The 18366-nt window shown below is 50.7% G+C and overlaps 1 protein-coding gene across 7 annotated transcripts; it reads left to right on the top strand.

The window, feature by feature from the left end:
• The first annotated feature begins 1667 nt into the window (after positions 1–1667).
• Positions 1668–15502, top strand: LOC100117235 (protein charlatan). Of its 7 annotated transcripts, none has more exons than XM_008213070.4 (9): positions 1668–2188; positions 7370–7665; positions 9373–9558; positions 9875–10194; positions 11236–11591; positions 11943–12446; positions 12968–13321; positions 13464–13568; positions 14406–15502. In XM_008213070.4, exons 2-9 carry the CDS (start codon positions 7566–7568, stop codon positions 14434–14436), a joined length of 1956 nt encoding a protein of 651 aa, XP_008211292.1. In that variant the 5' UTR covers positions 1668–2188; positions 7370–7565; the 3' UTR covers positions 14437–15502. The 7 variants fall into 7 exon arrangements, with proteins under 7 accessions (XP_008211292.1, XP_016840807.1, XP_008211291.1 ...); XM_016985318.2 differs by having other exon boundaries at positions 1672–2188; positions 14606–15502; XM_008213069.3 differs by having other exon boundaries at positions 1674–2188; positions 14603–15502.
• Positions 15503–18366: the final 2864 nt, after the last annotated feature.

The raw sequence follows: 18366 nt of genomic DNA, 5'->3' as shown, positions 1-18366 counted from the left end.
TTTTCGGAAGTGTGTTAATTTTTTGAAATTTTTTTTCTCAGAGGCTCCTAGCTTAACATGAAATCAGACCGAAGGTCCGTGGTATTATATTAAATGCCGTATCATTATCACGGCTTTGGGCTACCCAAAATATGGAAATTCACAATTTACGCGCATTTACATTCCGCAATTAAACCAGCGATAACAAAATTTTGCATTCGTAATAGAAGTTACGCAAAGTTGCGGTAACAAGCTAAAATTTTACGCAAACACGACGAAATTTAATTTCAAACTCGGATACGCGTTCGTTCGCCGTCGAATTCGCAGAGCAGTTTGGTTCATGATAGACGTGCAATATACGCACGCATTTGTGGCCGGGAATCGCTACACTGCTCTCGAAACTAGTAAATTTGAAAATTCCTCTCGGTCAAAACTAAGCAAAGCGATAAAAAAAAATAAAATTTTTATTGATTAATTAGCCAAGGAATCAGTTCGAATTACTCTTTAAACTAGAATCACGAGCTCAGTGATCGTCTCTGGTGCGGCGGCAAGCTAGCAAAGTCTCTCGCTTCTGTTGATTTTCTCAGCTGCCGCGCTGATTGCTAATTTTTTTTCAAGTCTCCATAATTATTAAGCAGTGCGCCGCGACGTTCGTGCAGCTCGTACAAATGAGTGCTCCACTTTTGCGAAAAAAGTCGGAAGAAATGGTAACGAATGCCCGTGCGCGATGTACGAGTAATTTGTTCTATTTATTCAACGCGAAAATTTTTCTCTGCCTGCTCCATGTCCTTGTGCGAAACTTTTGGCTGCGGCTCTTTCTCTCTATCTCTATAGCTGACTTCGTAAGAGTGGCGGTCACCGGCTGAATCATCGCCCGATAACATGACGTCATAAAGGGAATTCGCACAGTAGGCATTCTAGAACTGGTCTGCGTAGGATAAAGTGTAAACATTCGTCGGATCTCCGCTCTTCGGGAGAGAGGAATCACGAGCAACCGAACGAGGATGTGTCATTGTCGGGACACGTCTTTGCATTTCCTTATCATCGGCTCAGCACGGGCAGCGGTGAGTGCGTAAACAATAAACAGGAGGATAATAAAGCGACAATGCGCGGGTACAGCTGTAAGAGGCATCGAAGGAGAAGATGGGCTCGCCGAAAAGCTCTCTAAGCACGGTAAGAGCCGAAATTAAGGCAGTCGTGCCGACCCCCCTATATCCCGTATCCTCTTAGCGTGAATAGCCCGGCGCGCCGCTGACAATCCTTCCGCTGCTTTTTCCTCCTGCCTCCCACGCATACCTGCACCCTTCCCAGTGCGTAGGTATATAGCTACGCCGCTGGAGTCTCCGTCGCGCTCTCCCCCATCAGCTGCGGAGAAGCGGGAGACGGGCCGAGAAGGAAGGATGAACGGGGCCTCTGCCGGAGGGGGCGGAATGGCAGACGACGTTGACGACGATGCTCCGGCGGCAGGCAGCAGCAGCAGCAGCGGCAGCGAGGGATCAGAGAGTATAGGAGGAAAAGAAGGGGATGGGGCAGCGGGAGGGAGGTGGGGGGGGGGCGGCGGCGGCGGCGGTAGCGGTGGGAGGGGGAGGATCGTCAACGCCATGCGGGAGGAAGGAGAGGGGGTCTCTCTCCCTCGGCCGGGCCGAGACCGAACACGTGCGGCGGCCGTTTCTCCGATCCGTCTTTCTCTTCTTCGCCTCGAGTAATAACATCCATCTCGCTCGCTCTCGTCGAGGGCTAGAAGAAAGCGACGGCGGCGGCGGGCGGCACATCTGCGGGCTTCCTCCTCTCTCTCCCTCGCTCCGCAGTGCGTGCCTATGCAGCGGTACACGTATACGCACACCGTCTCTCTTTCTCTCCCGCTTACTCCCCCTATATAATACCCGGCACTGAATGAGCGAGGGGGTGGAAGGCAGACAGGCAAGCAGGCACCCCTCCCCGCGCGGCGCTGTCTCTGTCCCTCTCTGCGGCGGCAGTAGGAGCCAGACGGTGGCAGTCGGAGAGGGAGAATGAGGGAGAGAGAGAACGAGCGAAGCCACCCACTCTCGCCCACCATCCACCCAACGTCGACCGCCTGCCACCCCGCCTGCCCACCCACTCGCCACCCGGCCGCCGTCGAGGAAACAACCTGCGACCGACGTGCTCGTGAACACCGCACTCTCGTCTCCTGGAGCTTCGCCCACCGAGGATCGACTTCCACCGCCGCAACGTGAGTACACCGAAACACTACCTCTCGCTCTTCTCCGCATGTTGTGTATACATATTACGTCCTCTCTCTCTACTCTCGAGCACGCGACACAGTTTTCCTTTCCGACATCGCACAAAACACACTGCTCGCGCGGACGACGTTTTCTGCGCATGTCCTTCCCTCGAGAGGCTCCGACAGCGCTTGCTCGAATGACCCGCAGCAACAGCAGCGGCATCCCGTGTGCGGCGGCGACGACGACGACGTTGACGACGTCGAGCGAAAACTATAGTGCGATTGAGAACCGCTCGGCTGCGCCGTGTGTTCGCTCGATTTTGCGCGCGCCTCTTTTCCTGCGCGCGCGCGCGCGAGTGTGAGTGTATGTAACGTGTGCGCGATGCGCGCGCCAGCGTATCGAGCGCCCGGTTATAAAAGCGCGAGTGTGTACAGGCTATGGTCGGCGTGACTCAGAAACGAGAACGAAGCTGCTGCTGCGCCGAAACTCGGTATCTTTCCGTTCTACAGCGGCGTCCTTGGCTCTCTTTCTTTCTCGCTCTCTTCGTTTCCGCCTCGAAATTTCAGCGCGCGCTGGCTCCTCTCCGCACGCAGTCGTTGTCTCTCTCTCTCTCTCTCTCTCTCTCTCTCTCTCGCTCTCTCTCTCTCTCTCTCCGTGTGGCAGGGGTTCTCAGCCGTGGATCTGCGCGTGCGTACTGCGGCTCCGCTCGAGTTTCTTTCTTTCGCTCTGCCGTTCTCTCGCTGCCGCCGCTGCGCCGAGTCTTTCTTTCTCGGCCTCTTCTCGATGACTCTCTTTCTCGCTCTCTCTTTCGCTGCGGCACTATGCGCGCTGCTGGCCCGGCGCGCGCGATATCTGCAACACGCGCGTTGACTGCAGAGATATTGATTTATCCGCTGCAGTCTCTTTATTGTGCCGCGGTTCTCCGGTCGTATCTCTGTCCATCGGCTCGCGCGCGCGATGCATCATCCGAAGTTTGTTTGTCTGGTTATTCCCGGCGATCTATGATCCTGTTTTCGGCTGTGCTTTGACATTGAAACGGTGTCGAGACAAGCGAGTTGTTGCGCTTCGGATCGATTTTTGTCTCCGGCAATCTTCGCTTAACGTTACAGTAATACAAACTGGTGTCGGAGGGAAAGGGAAGGTTCTCCGTTTCTGTCTCGTTCCTCGGAGCCGAGTACGTTTCCGTTTCTATCTCTCTCTTTCTCCCTCTCGGCGGCTACCCCTTGCTCGCCGATCAATATACAGCTCGTCTTCTCTCTCGCGCGCTCGGGTTGCCGCTTCCTACTCCCCCTCAGCCAGCGTCTCCGAGCATTCGGAACAAAGGATGTACGCCGAAGACACGCGGAGAGCGAGACAGTTAAATGGGCACATTGATAATTTACCGAGTTCGGGGGATAAGCGAATATTGTCCCGTTCTCCGCGTGTAGTCGACTTTCTTTTGAGAGTCGTTATGTAAAGTAGCGCATGCGTATGGTCGTATTATGTTCGGGTATTCTCTTGTTTTTTTTTCTTTTTCACGAAGCGAGGATGGAAATCGAGTTCTATGAAATGCTGAGTCGCATTTTGCCGGGTACAATGGGATTTCCATGAACGAATATTTGCTGCGTATATGAAATGGATTACACTCGAACGACTGTCGGCCCATCAAATATTGACAGGACGACGCATTCGAATGCGACGCGCATCGCATAGTACAGGCCGAACGATGGGTATAAAAACGCGCTCGTAACATCGTCAAGTAGCTTCAATTTGAACAGTGCTCGGCAAATTGAGCGATAAACGTAATCGCCGTTGCCGCGCATCTTCCCTTAAATACGGTCCGCAACTCTTTATCCCGCTAAACGCCGGGAAAAAAGACGATACTGAACCCACTGGGCTGCTCTCCATCAAACGCCAATCAAATAGGCGCTCAATCGCACATAACGGTTCTCTCCCGTCCGCGATGGCTCTCGGTCGTTCGAGCCGCACGCGCGCTGCACAAAGCTGAAATTAGATCGTCGTCGGTCTGCGTGTGTGTATGTGCGAGGGTGGCAAAAGTGGAGAAAACGAGGAGCAGTCGATCGAAATCAATTTTCAGGATCGACTCAATTTGCGCCGACGGAGCGACTGTATACCTGCAGCAGCAGCAGCAGTAAGCGGCCGGGGGTGGGGAGCTATTAGACCTCCAGAGCGCGACTCTCACTCTCTGAGCAGTGGCTGGAGAGTACCATAATTGTGGTTGTTACACGCGGCGGAGTGGTGCATTCTCGCGTGTATGGACGCGTATATCTATATTGTACACATCGGAAGAGCGAACGTCGTACGCGCAATCTAGGGCCGATTTAGTTCTGGCCCACTTTCATTCGCGCATGAAGAGCAACGGAGATAGATAGAGAGAGAGAGAGAGAGAGAGAGAGAGAGAGAGAGAGAGAGAGAGAGAGAGAGAGAGAGAGAGAGAGAGAGAGAGAGAGAGAGAGAGAGAGAGAGAGAGAGAGAGAGGAGAGAGAGAGAGAGAGAGAGAGAGAGAGAGAGAGAGAGAGAGAGAGAGAGAGAGAGAGAGAGAGAGAGAGAGAGACTCTCGTCGAGGAGAAACTTCTTGTGTCCCTCTACTTTTACCCGCGAAACTACTTTTTTTCTCTCTTTCTCCTTCAGCCGCTTGCTTCGCAAACTTATACACGGGCATGAGTTTCGCGTAGCAGCGATAAGAAGGCGAAGGGGGACAATTTCCAGACTTTAATGATGTAACGAGTTTCGGCGAGGGTGGAGGCAGCAAGAGAGAGGTAATAGCAGGGCGAAACGAGAGAAGGGGCGAGAAAGAGAGAGAGGAGAAAGGGAGCTGAACGACAGCCGAGAGAAAACCGATATCGAAGGCTTTTAATCAATCAGCGCAAAACTTTACGAGCTATTTATGGTGCCTGCTGAATGATAGCCTTTTCCACTTTATTCCATTATTAGAGTATTTTATTGTCTGCTTTGTTTTATTGTTTGGAATTTCATCTGGCGGCAGAAAGACGAGCCGCTCGCTAGCGCACGGACGCACGCTGTATTGGCGGCCGAACGAGCACGACATTGTTCAGCGCGATATTGCAAATGAAAATGGAATTCTTTTACGGAATTGCTTTTTACAGTTCAATCGGATTGTATTTCGTGAAAAACGGGATTCTCGGAAGATCGAGCGCGCGCGAGAGAGGTATATGACGTTGATCTCTACATTCGATTTGGTGAAGGGTTTCGCCATCGAAAGCTCGATCGTCATTGTCCGCTTTCCGAGAATAAACAGATTACGCGCACATGGAAAAACCTTTAAAAATCGTCTTTTGTATACAAGCCCTCGAATCGAATATGAAAACAACGAGCGAAAGAAAAACGACCTAGATGGAAAGCGAGCGCACTGCAAAGAAGTAAGCGCTTTTAATACTCCCACAGAATGCAGCTGAGCACAGAACGGCAAGAAAAAAACTCGGTAGAATGAGAAAGGGAGGAAAAGTGCACTCGACATGAAGATGTCTCGTTCAGAGTCGTACATGCGTAACACAACAGTGCACACTCGAGGCCGCTTAATCAAGTAAGCATCTCCGGGGACGAATGCGCGACCGAGAGGCCAACAGCGTGAATGGCTTATACTACCCCATCTCTCGTATACCTACATACTCGCCCCTTCTCGCGCTGCATGTGTATACGGAAAAGAAGTCGGAAATCGCGCTAATTCGCTCGCGATTCTCGTTTTCACACAGAAACGAGTCCTTGTGCAATAAGCTCCTGCGCTCTCTTTCTCTCGCGCACTTTTAATCGCGTCGCGACCTGCGCTCTGTCTCTCTCTTCTCTACACGTACACACAGTCGCCAACTCGTTAACCGCTTCGCCAGTGCGCTGCTGCGCCGCCAAAGTTTCTCCGGGCTGCACTCCGCGATTCAATTCCCATTTGGCTGCTCCGCGTTGCTTCTTCTCCGGCTGCTCTCCTGCACTCTATATCGCTCTCTATCTCCGTCTCTCTTTCTCCGCTGCGCGAAAACACGCCTCCGGGACCTGTGCGAGCCCAACCGTCTCTACGTGGCTGTAATAACACGTGCCTCATTATTGCCGTGTACCTATGGAAAATTCCGGGCAATCGGTATAACTGCGGTTATTTTCCGACGTTTTGATTTTGGCGAAAACTAGTGTATTAATCCGGAGGACGATATTTGATCGAGGCCCCTCTTCCCAACTTGACGAGAGAGTTTCGGCGATATTAAATTTCCACCCGTCCAATTAGACGCGCTCAATGCATATACACCTATACACGACTAGAGAGCCGAACTGCACGACGAACTTTGTCTCAAGCCCCGGTGAAATTAGTCGGTGCGTGTACGCGCGTTCGCCGAATCGTGGAGCGGGAGGAGTGGCTGCGCTATCGGCACTTTGAAGTTCGGCAATCTTATTTTTCTTTGCTCTTATCGCTGCTGCGCGCGCGGCGGTGTGCACTGCGTGCCGTGTCGGGATTTTCGATACGACCGGCGAATGAATCTGCTGCGCGAGAGTAAAAAGAGAATGCGTGCACACGAAGCCTTTGAGCTTCGCTAATGAAAAAGGAGTCATTCGAGAGAGTAATTAGTGAGCGCGGGCAGCTCGTGAAAATTTTTCGCTTAATTCTACTGACATACACATAATATATATGCGAGTTCTTTGAAAGTTCTTTCTTGCGCTTCGCTACTTTGCATCGGACACTTTTTTGCGGACTATCAATCAACTGCAGACCAAACTAATTAGCCTTTGAGCTTATCGTTCCACCTAATTTCCCCCGGAGATCGTTACATAATTCTATTTGTTTGATAATACTCGCGGCGAAAAAGCCGAAAAATATGGCAGTTTGAAAAACTTGGCGAACTCGTAAAGCTCGCCAATTAAAATTCCCAGGAAGCCGCATCATAAAATCGAATTGCCCCTCGAAAGTCCGTTGCAGCAGCAGCAGCAGCGCATCCAACACCTCGACCCTCGAAGGCCTATAAAACTCTCTTTTTCTCCTGCATCCCTGGCTCGGCGGCGAAGAAAAAATATCCGAAAAACGTCCCCTCCCCGCGCACCCACTCCGACAAAGGAAATCCCGAAAAACGTGACAAGGACACCGCGCTCGCATATAACCTCCCTCCACCCATAGAAACGCGCGTAACGGTAAAGCGCTGCAGCAGAGAGAGAATTTACGCTACAACTATATGTATATATTGTGTGCGCAGGTAAAGGAGCAGGGTGAGGGTGGCATAGACAAGAGAGAGCGCCGAGGCAGGTAGAGCCGTCCCTCGGGGGAGAGAGGGGGAGGCCTCCGAAACCTGCGTCGGAGCAGCCGCCAGCCGCTCGTCAGATATTGTTCAGGGGGCGAACGAGGTGGCGTTGAGACTATAACCTGCGCCACTCGCAACAACGGCCGACGAGATGGAAGCCAGCGGTGCGGGCATCGGCAGGCTCGACTGCTACGAGGACATGTTCAAGGAGATCACCAGGAAGCTCTACGGCGAGGATCCGGATCATAGGAGTGAGTTTTATTCCATATACATTCTCTTCTCGGCTCTGATACTATCAAAATTCGCAATTATACAGCGCGAACTCGTATAACTGCGCGTATTGTTAATTTAAAATAAATTGTTCCACTGAGCGGGTTTCTTCTTTTAATTCGTACGCGAATTAAAGTTAATCTACGGTTAGTAAATCAATTAAAAATGCGCAAATGAGAGAAGCCATACAGCGTATATTATTTCAGTGAAATTCTAATCAATGCGGTTATAACAAGCTGGTCAGTAGTGCGTTTTGCAAATATTGAAATTCTAGGTAAATCAAAAAAAGCGGAAAGCCGAGCTTAAAAATAACAGTACTCATTTTCACGAAGCGCAACAAGCGTGGAAAAACTTTCTATAATAACAAGCGAGCAGCGAAATGCACCCCCAAGCAGCGCCACCTCGCGAGAGCCTTCCGAAGCGCCTAGCAGAAGCGAGGCGAGTATTATACAGAGAGCCTGCACATAGCCTTGGAAAGGCTGAGCGTACATAGGTACACGCGGCGCAGGGGCGAGCAATCGAGAACGTCTTAGTTACGGCTAATGTTCTCCCTCGCGCCGGTCAGCGATCTGCAGGGGCCGATCGGCGTGTAATACAGCGCCTCCCGCGTAGCGACCGCAGCCTCTCCCAGGAGTAATTCCTGCAGGGAGGGAAGCAGTCCGCACGGGATTAGAGCGGCGCGAGCGCGAGCGAACGCATTGATAAACCTAATCGATTGCCACCTAGCCCTATAGCTAGAGACGTAATTAAACGCTAGCCCGCGCATTGCGATATGTCTGTATATATACGCTCTCTCTCTCTCTCTCTCTCTCTCTCTCTCTCTCTCTCTCTCTCGGTCTCTCTCTCTCTCTCTGCTGCATAGTCCGGCTATATATGCGCGCCAAGCCAAGACGCGCGAGATTCGAGCCTCTACAGATCGCAGATACGGAGCGCACTCCCCCCGCCGCGTAAGGGAGGAGGAGGAGAGAATTGAATCGGCTAATTGCTCCATACTGCAATTAGCCGAGTCTGTTGGCTCTCTAACGACAATATCCGCTATCTCCACCACGTACGGAGTAGCTATACACACGCTCGCGTTTCTGCGACTGTACCGAGCGCGACATTTTTGTGGTTTTGCTCCTGCGCTGCTGCTGTGTTTCTCTTTTTTGCCCACGGCGGCGGCGTTGAAAGATGACGGCCTCGCGCGGACAATTAAGTTTTGATGCTGACTAATTTCGTCTCCGCTCCACTTCTGAAACGCAATTAACGTGAGAGCGGGCACGAGACTCTCCGGACTTTTCTCCCTCGGATGGTTATAATTATTTTAAGCGGTGCGCGCGATCGACTCGCAGCTCTTGCCGATGGCGAGAACTCGATTTTCTCGATACTCCCGGGGGCCGGCACTTTGTCCTCAAAGAATAACTTTAATAATCAATTGAATTTGGAGAATTATCGGGAGAAGCGACTGATTGGCGACGCTCTGAACAGCGAATTCTAATGACGAATATAATTTTTAGCGAGTTACCGAGGAATTTCAGTACCGTCTGAAATTAAAGCGAAGAAATTACGATCGGAGCATTAAATTTAAGTAGAATCCCTGAGTGCGGATCGGGTTAAGTTGGGTCATCCAAATTAACACCCTTTAAAAACGACGCGTTCGAAAGTTAAAAAAAATATCCTCCTCTGTTTTGCCGCCTCTGCGTGTGCAGCGTCGAGCGTGCAGAACGAGTTCGAGACCTCGGTGTCGTACAAGAACGAGGAGGACACGGGCAACGGTACTGACGGTAGCGATGACGGCAACTGGACCCTCGACGACGAGCCGCTCAAGGGCACCGAGGGCAGTCGCATCGCCGCTTACAGGGCGGCCACCGCAACCTGGCGCTGCTACGAGTGCGGTAAGCGCTTCTGCCTCTGCCCGACGACCAAGACGTTTCTACCCCTAGTTTATACTCTGTTGTGCTTATATGTTTATAGTTGTGCCATTGATTTTTTAAGTTATACGCCATGCACGTGCACACTCGCATTCGAATAGCGCTTCTTACTGATACGTACGATATTACGTTACGTTTTATATTATACCCGAGCGTCGAGGAGGTAGCTGCAAGAACTCGCACACCTTACGTTTTTTTAAACGAACCTATTTTATGTTGATGCGGCGATCACTGTCAGCAGAGGACTAATCTTTCGACTCTTTCTTCGCCATTTGTACAGGTGACTGCATGGGAGGAGGTCCGCGCGACGTGGCCGAGCACTTCGTGGAGATGCACTCGTCGCGATTTCTTGCGGAGGAAGCCAGTCGCGGCCGATTGAACTCGAGTGGCCGCAGCAAGGACTACCTGGACCCGAGCAACCTCAAGATCGAGGACGTCGTCTCGTACTTGGAGAGGGTGAGGGACCGAGCTGAACGGGGTCACCCGCCGACCAGACGCACCCAAGAGACGCAAACGGTACCCGCGGCCCTGCTGCCGATGGCGGCATCCACCTTCCTGCTCCAGGAGCTGTCGTCCACACCACCGCAGCATTTGCATCAGGTGAGAATTTAGTTTTTGAGCAAATAAGTATCGCATATCGTCCATTTTATACGTGATGCAATTCCAAATGCAAACTGGCCACTCCAACGTGTAAGCACGATAAAACTGTTTGCGAATCCGAATAAATCACGCATTCGAATGATCTTCCGTGACCCTTTGTTAATGAAAGTGGGTGAGAGCATATAATTGATGGGGCAATCCGGCCCGAAGTAGCTTTTAATCCGAGTAGCAGAGTCCACGAGGGTTAGAAAAGTCTCTCCTATAAAATAAACCCCGGTCACCGCGTCGGGTGGTGGGAATCAAAGTCAAAGCCATTCTCGCCTCGTTTACGATCGGACTGACTCGTTTTTCTCGTATAATTAAAAAAGGTCAGCGGGAGAAGGAAGCACCTCGAGAGCACAACATCCGCGCGCGTTAAATATTTTCTCTCCTCTTCATCACCCGCGCTTTCCTCTAATTTATTTCGCCCTGGAGCTGTACGGAGAAAATAAGATAATTCCGTAGTGGGAGTTGACAATGAACTTTGTTGGTCTATTGAGCAATCGCTCCAAGTCGGCATCGATAGCGTCCTCGACAGCACGTATCAAACGGAAACCGCACGCGTATAACTCCAGCGTCGCGAACGACCAGCTCCGGATGATGAAGGGAGTCGAGAACATAAACTAGGAACAATTTCCCTCCTGTTGTACCATAACTCTATACAGCAGTCGGAGTTGGAGTCGGAGTCCAGGGTAATTGAGCAAGTCTCGCGCTCTTAGCAGATATAGCGCGACAAAGGCAAATTGCATGACTCGCGCTCGCGCGTCGCGTCGGCCACGGCGTCATCTTTCTCAAAGATTTCCCACGTGCCGCTGATTTCCCCGGGGCCGGCCCTTTCTTTTGCCGGCGGCACGCGCAGCGTATAACGGCGCGACGCGAGAGCGCGAAATGAGCGAGATAGTGCGAGAGAGAAGAGAGAGAGAGAGAGAGAGAGAGAGACCGGCAGCAATACAACAGGAGCACTTACGCTTTGCATTCTGCTTTGGCTTTGTCCCTGCGCAGAGTTCCATAGCTTCGATGACGGGGAGCGGGACGTCCGCGACCGCGGCCAACGGCGCCAGCAACGGCAGCAACAGCAGCAGCAACGCCAGCAGCACCGCCAGTATAAGCAACGGCAGTTCGACGACTGCGGGAGGAGGAGGAGGAGGTGGTGGTGGCAATGGAGGAGGTGTATCGGGTAACAACGCCAGCGGCAAGAGGTACACGTGCCTCTATTGTCCCTACGGCACCGACAGGCGCGATCTCTATACGCGCCACGAGAACATCCATCGCGAGGAAAAGCCCTTTCACTGCTACGTCTGCTACAAGCCCTTCAGTCGCGCCGATCACGTGAAGAAGCACTTTTTGAGGATGCACAGGTATGTACATACGTATATTCGCGCATGCACATGGCGGTGGCGGCTCTGCGCGCATTCGTACCCCCACGAGCTACTCGCCCTTATTTCTCTGATGCAGCCTTTCTGGCTTTGTCAGCGCGGCTCGACTTTTTGCCTTTTGTCTTGGCGTCGACGGCGGCTCTCTTTTGTAGCCTGTAGGACTTCGAGTGATTTTCGATTCGCTTTGTGTGTCCCGAACATCGATGCGTGCGATGGACTCGTAAAACAATGAACAGAGCATGAGCCGAGTCAAATATTTGCTGCCGTAATAAATTTATACGCGCGTTTTTTTTCGAAAAAATAATTTTCGTTTTTTTTCCTTCTCGTCAAAAGGGAGCACACGTACGAGCTGTCACGGATACGAAGGCCAGCAGGCTCGTCCTCCGCGATAAAGGTCGAGCGTCTACCGAACAACGAGAGCAGCGGCAACGCGAACAACACGAGCACCAGCACTGCCAACAGCTCGTACCTCAACACCAGCGTTGGCAGCTTCACGAGCCCCAAACAGCCACAGCAGCAGCAACAGCAACAGCAGTTGGTCCCACAGCCCCAGCAGCTGACCATCACGAGCACGACGACGTACCAGCTGCCGACGCCTCCGCCGACGGCGACTGCGGCGCTGTACCAAGCAGCCAGCCTCTCCTCGGCGGTAGTCGCTGCGGCGAACAGCATCATTCAACAACAGCAGCAGCAACAGCAGCAGCAGCCTGAGGCCACAGCACCGGTGAACTCGGCTGCAGCTCAAGCTGCCCGCCGACTGCAAAGCTCTGCCTTCCACGGCAAAAGCCAGGTCAAAAGCACCGGCTCAAGCTCGTCCAAAGGGAACCAAGAGCGCAGGTGAGTGATTTCCGGTGAAATTCTAAGCTTGAAGAGCTTTCGAACCGCGGCTGGAATTCTTTGATCATCAGAAAACGAAGAATACCGTTATACGCGGATAAAAGGCTTGCATCGAGATTTTTATTTTTATTATTATTTGCAGCCGATATCAGTTAATTTGCGCATAATCACTGCCGCATGCGCGATGGTCGAGCAGTGGAACGCGTAACGCGAAAAAACGCCCGTGATGGAGCCACTGGAATTCAATGATTAAAGCTACGTTAAAATTTTCGCGCGCGCGTTTACGGCTTTTTCACGAGTCTGGGCGTCAGACGCCTGGTTAATTATTCCCTTTTTAAAAGCGGTGTCGTCGCTGTACATAAATAACGCGTCAATCGCAAAAAATTTTCCCGACTAATCAATTATTCAAAGCGCCAAAGAAAGCGCGCGTTATATGCATCCGCGCATTAAAAAATCATCAGCGCAGCTGAGAATTTATTTAAAAGAAAATCGAAATTCATACTGATAATTTCTCTCGGCAGGTACACCTGCTGCTACTGCTCGTGGAGCGGCGTCGACAACTGGTGTCTGAAGCGTCACCTAAACACCCACCTGAAGCCCTACGCTTGCGCCTTGTGCGAGTACAAGGCTGCGCGAGCCGAGCGTCTTGCGACCCACGTCCTCAAAGTGCACAACCGACGACAGTGCTCGCGCTGCTCTTTCCTCGCCGAGGACATGACACAGCTTCAGGTGCACCAGCTCCACGTCCACCGAGTCAGCAACGCCAGTGTGGCAGCCGCCGCCGCAGCGGCCACCGTTCAAAGCTCCGTTGGACAACAGCAGAACAATAACCAAGCGTCCGAGCGTCAGCAGGCGCAACAGCCTCAACCCATACAGTGAGTTTGGCTTCTCGATTTTGTTGTCCGAAATATACGACGTCGCAGCTCGGGCTCGATTCGTTCGCGAATCGCGCCTCGTCGATAAGAGCGACTCTCTCAAGAGAGCGATATACTGATGACGATAAATTTGACTTTGCAGCCCCGTGGGAGGTGGACGACCGCCACCTGGACCTCCAGTTTTCCCTGCTTCATCAGCGGCGATAGCACCCGCAACGACGGTCATACCGCCGACCACTATACTCGGGTAAGTGTACGAAGCTCTTTCTCTTTCGCTAGCGTAAAATACTGCGGATCACGTTTTGCCGTTCCACCCAGTTGATTCGTTATTACGTGCAGCAATTTTCGTTTTCATCGCCGAGCTTCATACCTTGCCCCCTGGCTGTATTTCATTCTCTTTTATTTTCATTAATGCTCCGCCCTATCCCGTTACCCCTTTTACTTTATTTTATTTTATGTGTTTCGTTCTCGCAATTTTGACATTTTGCTTTTCTTTTTTGTTGACTTTTGCTCTGTGTATATAGTGGCGTAGTAATCAATGTGGCCATTTACTTTTATTTTTTGCACTCATGCTGGTAATTTAAATTCGAATTTTTTTTCATTTCGTTTACGCTACACGAATGTTGCATATTCATCACATGCTCGTTATTGCGCCTGTGACCTTATTTTGTAGCCGCAAGCTTATTTTTTAATTTTCGTTTTGCATCTCGATGTACATTTGATTGAATACGTGCGACGTAAGAGAAAAATATCTGCTTTTTCGAATTTATGCGCGAATCTGGAATCGCGATAATTGAACAGTTGAATAATGAAAAAAAAAAAAAATGTTTGCATTGGCTCGGAATTTTTTGCCAAACCAACCAAGTTTACAAAAGCTTGCAGCGATTCGTATTTGATCGCTTCAAGAGTTCGCCATATGCATAATCTCGATTTACGGTTGGTAATATGATATTTTTCTCGCGAACGCACGCGCACGGGCTCACATTCATATAGTAAAGTGGCATAAACCAGTCAAGCACTCAGTGCTTTCTTCGTGCAATAACGCGAGAGAGAATAACGCGAACGTAACTTCCCTAAAATGCAGCGCCGCGGTTGTCGCAGCCCCGAGGTGGTAGAGCGCCCCCTTGGCAGCAGCCCTCATCCCGAGCTGGCCGATCTCTCAAGTGCAATACCGACTTCTCGCCGTACACGTACGAAAGCCAACAAAAAAGAAAGCAAAGTCTAGTCGAGCGAAGCACAGCCGCGTAATCACACATAAATCTCATTCGATGAATTGCGCAGCAGTAGCAGCGAGGTGGCAACGATGCCGGACAACAGCGCCTGCTGGGAGCAAGAGTCCGCCTGGTGCGAGGAGCGCTTCAACCGACGCTCGAGGAAGCAGCGCACGCCGCGGAAAGTCATGACGATCCCGGACTGCGAGGTCGAGGAAACGGCGCTGCCTCCGGCGAAGGACGAGCCGAAGAAGCCAGAAAAATCGATCAGACGACGGCTCAGGTGCTTCCTGTGCCCGAAGAGCGATCTGGCCCGGGCCTACGGCACACAGCCCTACCACACCCGACAGTCGTTGATACTGCACAAGCTCTGGCGACACGGCCGCCAATCCAAGTCGACGGGATTAAAAGCCAGAGCTACCAAGAGGGCGGCGATCACCCTCGAGGCTGTCGTCTACGCCAAGCGGGCCTTCGTCTACCAAAGATAGCAGCGGGACTACTGGACCAGGAAAGTGCGATCGGCCTTTGATAACCGAACGACGAGAGCCTACTGCTGAACGCGATTCAGTTTTGTGGACTCGAGAAAGACTTTATGCCGAGAGAGTTGAACTAACAGCGAAATGTGATCATACGATGCGTTGTTTCCTTTGTATTGTTAGCCAGAGTTACGTTTATTTTTAGCGAGTTCGCGCGGACTTTGTTGCTCCGACGTACCAAATATTTGTCCCAAGTCGTGTGCACTCACGTTCGTCGTGTATACCTCAGTTATTTTTTTAATTAAAACAGTATATCTTTTTGCGAAATACCTATGAATATATATATATTTGAAGAAGAATTTTTTGTATTTTCAAACGAACATAGAGCGTAAGTAAAGTATAGCGAAATAAATATTTTGTAAATATGAGCTCACATTGTTAGAGGAAGAAGAATGATATTTGAATAAAAAAGAATTTCGGATAAAACAAGCAAACGTGACTTTCTTCAATCGTAGCGAACACGCATTCTCCTCTTTTACAACGGCACTGCGACCACGCTATGGCCGGGCTGTATTAATATAAAACAAGAATAAGGGGGAAAAAATCGTTCGCAACTTTTGTCGTACAGATATAAAAATATGCAGCTTTCCTCGTGGAACAAGGGCCGTTCTGTATTGTGTATCGACGCATGTTGCCGCGCGTATAGCGTCTCCTTGAGCTGGAAGCTAACAGCAGCAGCATGTGCCGTAAAAACATTGATCAGATTTAAACTTTATTTGCGTGAAATATAAAGCCTCGACTTTTTCGAGCATAAAAAAGTTATGAAAGTCTGGGACTTTATATTTCGTATAAAAAAAATCTTGAAATTCCATAAATTTTTTATGGCCCGCACCTGACAAGTAGACGAATACCGAGCTGCCGCAGAGTTAATGGTCCGAACAGCGTCTCTGGCGTATTAAACCGGGATAAAATCCCCCCTTCCGTTAACTTCGCGTTAAAATTAAAACCATAGACACGTGCTAAACCGTAACTTCGAGAGCTTATTTCGCATCTCATGAAAATAACAACGCAACCAATGTCGAACGCGTCCGCGTATGAAAACCCTTCACAGCCTGGGCAAATATCCGGGCGTCGTGGCGCAGCAAAAGCAGTGCTTGCTTCACTTTCTCGTTAAAAGAAAAAAAACGCCGACACGTACAGCTTTTACAAGCTCGCCTACGGTGTATGTGTACAGAGAGCTGCAGCAGTGGCGGAACAACACAGAGGGAATGCAACCGAACTCGACGCTGTGCTGCATCGCCCCAGGCGCTCTTCTCGAAGCGACGACGAACTACAGAACGAGTATACGAGAGGAGCTGGTATAGTGTAGTCAATCCTGGCTGGCTCTCACGATTAGCTGGCATTAAAAGAAGCCGGAAATGAGACGTGAAACTTTTACACGAGGTAAAAAGCAACGGCCCCGGGCGGATCGACGGCGAAAGAAGATTAAAGAAAAAAAATCTGTAGACGCGCCGCCCGGAGGAGAGGAAGCTCCGTCGACGTCGTGTGTGCAGGTAATGAGAAAAGCGTTCGCTGCTCCGCTTTGATAACAATCTAAATAGCTTTTTCGCGGAAAATGATCGATAGGTGCGCTCCTTCTTTTTTATTGCTCGATGCGGCGCTAGTTACTCTCGCTGAAAACGATACAGAGCCGACGGATAAGAATCTCGGCGAAGGTGCGCGCGTGTGTTTAATATACGCCCGAATAATCGTAAGATAGAGACGACAATAGGGCTTTGTCATTATCCGGAAATCCGATCGAAGATAAGCGAATCTGACGGACCATCGACTATCAGCTCGATTGTACACGTATACATATAGCCCCTACGTCGTCGTAGTCGGGGGCAAGTTTTACGAGGCGAAAGTACGGTCGCCGCGAGCCCCATTGGTCGGCCGGCCCTAAAAATTCAGCTCGCGATTTGCCATTTGTTCGAGTGCCGTGATATTAAATGCTCGGCGCAAGCTGCATACATCTCCGCGTGCGTGCACGGCTCGCTTGTATATACGTCTGTGCGAGATATGAGGTAGAGGTGCGCGCGCTTATCGGGTATAAAAATTTTTCACGGCCAGTGTAAAGTATAAAGTGACGTTTTCCCGAAAGAGGCGCATGAACTTTCCCCGGAACTTTTTACGATAATTCACGCATAAATTTGCTTCGCCGAGCGCGCTCGCACGTCCTCTTTAAAAGGGAAACTTTAGCGCGACACCATTTAAATCGCAAGCTTATATGCGTACATAGACGCGTGGGAGAGTGTGTATGTATGCGCGCTCGATGGGAAAAATATCGCTTCGATAGGCCGATCGCGAGAGCTGAGCAGGAACAAATAAGGACGCTCCCATCGTGCACTCCAGGGAGTACTTAGTGCGCGACTATTCGACTTTATCCTATTAGAGCTGCGAGGGTATATACGTACAGGGCAAACTTATTGGCTTTATTGGACTTTCGAGGTGCAATACGTCTTGGCAATCGCGATTTTCAACTTTCGCCGCGGCGCAATAAATATACTCTCGCGCGCGCGGGGCAAACTTTGATGAGATTATACGAGAACGTTCGATACATTTCAAAAATTTCGTATGCGCGCCTCTGTGTTATAACGATGCTCGCGGTGCTGAGACGGCTGCGGGAAAATTATGTACATCGCGAGCGAGCTGTAGTAGAAAAATGGGATTGCAAAAATTCGGCAAATCGAGCAGCAAGAATCCGCGTGGTGTAATATACATATTTCGAGATATACATTTTCGAAATGCCTTCCCCGCATCGGAATCCTGAATGCGAAATTTCGCGAGAATCTTGTTTCCGTTAGCTGGCATTAGGGCTGCTTTTTCTCGCAAAAAGGAAGGCAAAATCCGGAATGCGGCACGAATTGAGATCAGCAGCAGGCGAGCAGCAGCGGCAAGATGCGCGCAAGTCGAGTAGCTACTCATCTGCATTTGTTTCCCTCCCATACGTACAGGTATATATAGCTAGCTCCTCTGTAGTCTGGAGCGCGCGGCAGCGTTTACAATCAGCTCTCGGCGAGATATCGAAAAAGGGCTCCTCCTCGAGTTGATTTGCCGGCGCGACGGGCGAGGCCGCCACAATAGACTTTTCTCTCTGGCTGTTCAATCTCACCAATCGCGAAATGAAGCTCCAAGATACAGGCTGCGCTCATGCATCGATAATGTTTTGATCGATGCTGGCTGTACTCGTGCTTTATTCTCGGCTACATTTCACTATGTCGGAAAAACTTTTTCATTTGTTCATCTTCTAGCTCTCGGGGGTATTTTCGGGCGCGACAAAGTCGCCGCGCGAGCCAAAGGAAAAAAAAGGAGCCCGAGA

The sequence above is a fragment of the Nasonia vitripennis genome, chromosome 4, assembly GCF_009193385.2.
Source record: "Nasonia vitripennis strain AsymCx chromosome 4, Nvit_psr_1.1, whole genome shotgun sequence".
Taxonomy (NCBI): Eukaryota; Metazoa; Arthropoda; class Insecta; order Hymenoptera; family Pteromalidae; genus Nasonia; species Nasonia vitripennis.
The sequence above is the reverse complement of the archived record's forward strand: the minus strand, read 5'-3'. Positions and strand labels throughout refer to the sequence as shown.